General features: G+C 32.3%; 1 protein-coding gene across 1 annotated transcript; it reads left to right on the top strand.

The window, feature by feature from the left end:
• Window positions 1-382: 382 nt before the first annotated feature.
• On the top strand, window positions 383-1048 carry LOC107885651 (the record flags this gene model as incomplete). The annotated part of the gene is made up of 2 exons (XM_029492664.1): window positions 383-732; window positions 805-1048. Coding segments are annotated over exons 1-2 (324 nt in total), but the record flags the coding sequence as incomplete, so codon positions are not given.
• Between the last annotated feature and the right edge of the window lie 10 nt (window positions 1049-1058).

Genomic DNA, 1058 nt, shown 5'->3' with positions numbered 1-1058 from the left:
GTTAGAACCGCGGTTTTCTCATTTCTGAACACCGGAACTGGAACCGGAACCAAAATCTTTGAAACACCGGTTAAAAAACCGTAACCGAAACCTAAGACCTTAAAAAACCGTTTTCAAAACCCAAACCGAAACCATAGAATTGAAAAACCACTCTTGTACTGTTCTTGAAAAACGGATTAAAATTTAAAACTAATGTCGGTTTCTTTGAATTCCATAAAGTTAATTATATTATTTGTAATTCTACTATTTTTATATGAAGAAATTATTATGTTTGGATTTATTGATAAAAATCCCGATGCAGTTACTGAGTATTACGAAATATTAATATAATATATATTATTACTAAATTTATGATTGAAAATTGAAAATACAAATAATATAGTGTGATGTTATTGTAATATACAATTAAATATTAATGTAAGTAATCGAATAATGATCTCAACCATAATATGGCAACATAATATTATGTCGAATGCAAAAGTAGACATGAGGCTAGGTGGACATGGTGTAAAAATATTAAATGTGAGTCAAGAAAATAAACTTGTTATTAGGCGCATGAACATTATAATAATATAGGTAGAGAATTTATAAATAATAACTAATAAGCAAACTCTATATTTTAGAGAGGTACACTAATATTACAAATCAATTTATGAATTTCGATCAAAATATGAAACAAGAGCATTTGGTCTTGAGTACAAACCACGGCGTTGATCATTTACAATATGTCAGGTAAATTGTTATTTTTTGCAAATAGGGTCTCCATGGAGAGTTCTTCAATTTTTTTTTTTTTAATGAAATTAGATCTAATAATGCACTATTTGACTGCATTACACAACTTGGTTTGTTCAAGATAGCACGATCAGTCTGCATTTGTATGAGATGTAAAATTGAATGTAACTTGGCGGCCGTACAACACTGTTCGAGCTTGCTCGAAACTCTCACGGGTGTAGGAGTGATTAGCGGCGGCGGTTCCCAAACGGACTATTGCCCAGGCACAGTACGCGCGTTAGCTAGTCATGCGGCTGCTGGTCAGTACCAGTCTTCCGTCCAAAAAA

This window comes from Acyrthosiphon pisum, unplaced genomic scaffold (assembly GCF_005508785.2).
Source record: "Acyrthosiphon pisum isolate AL4f unplaced genomic scaffold, pea_aphid_22Mar2018_4r6ur Scaffold_4083;HRSCAF=4628, whole genome shotgun sequence".
Classification (NCBI taxonomy): Eukaryota; Metazoa; Arthropoda; class Insecta; order Hemiptera; family Aphididae; genus Acyrthosiphon; species Acyrthosiphon pisum.
Note: the sequence above shows the minus strand (reverse complement) of the source record. Positions and strands in the feature narration are given on the sequence as shown.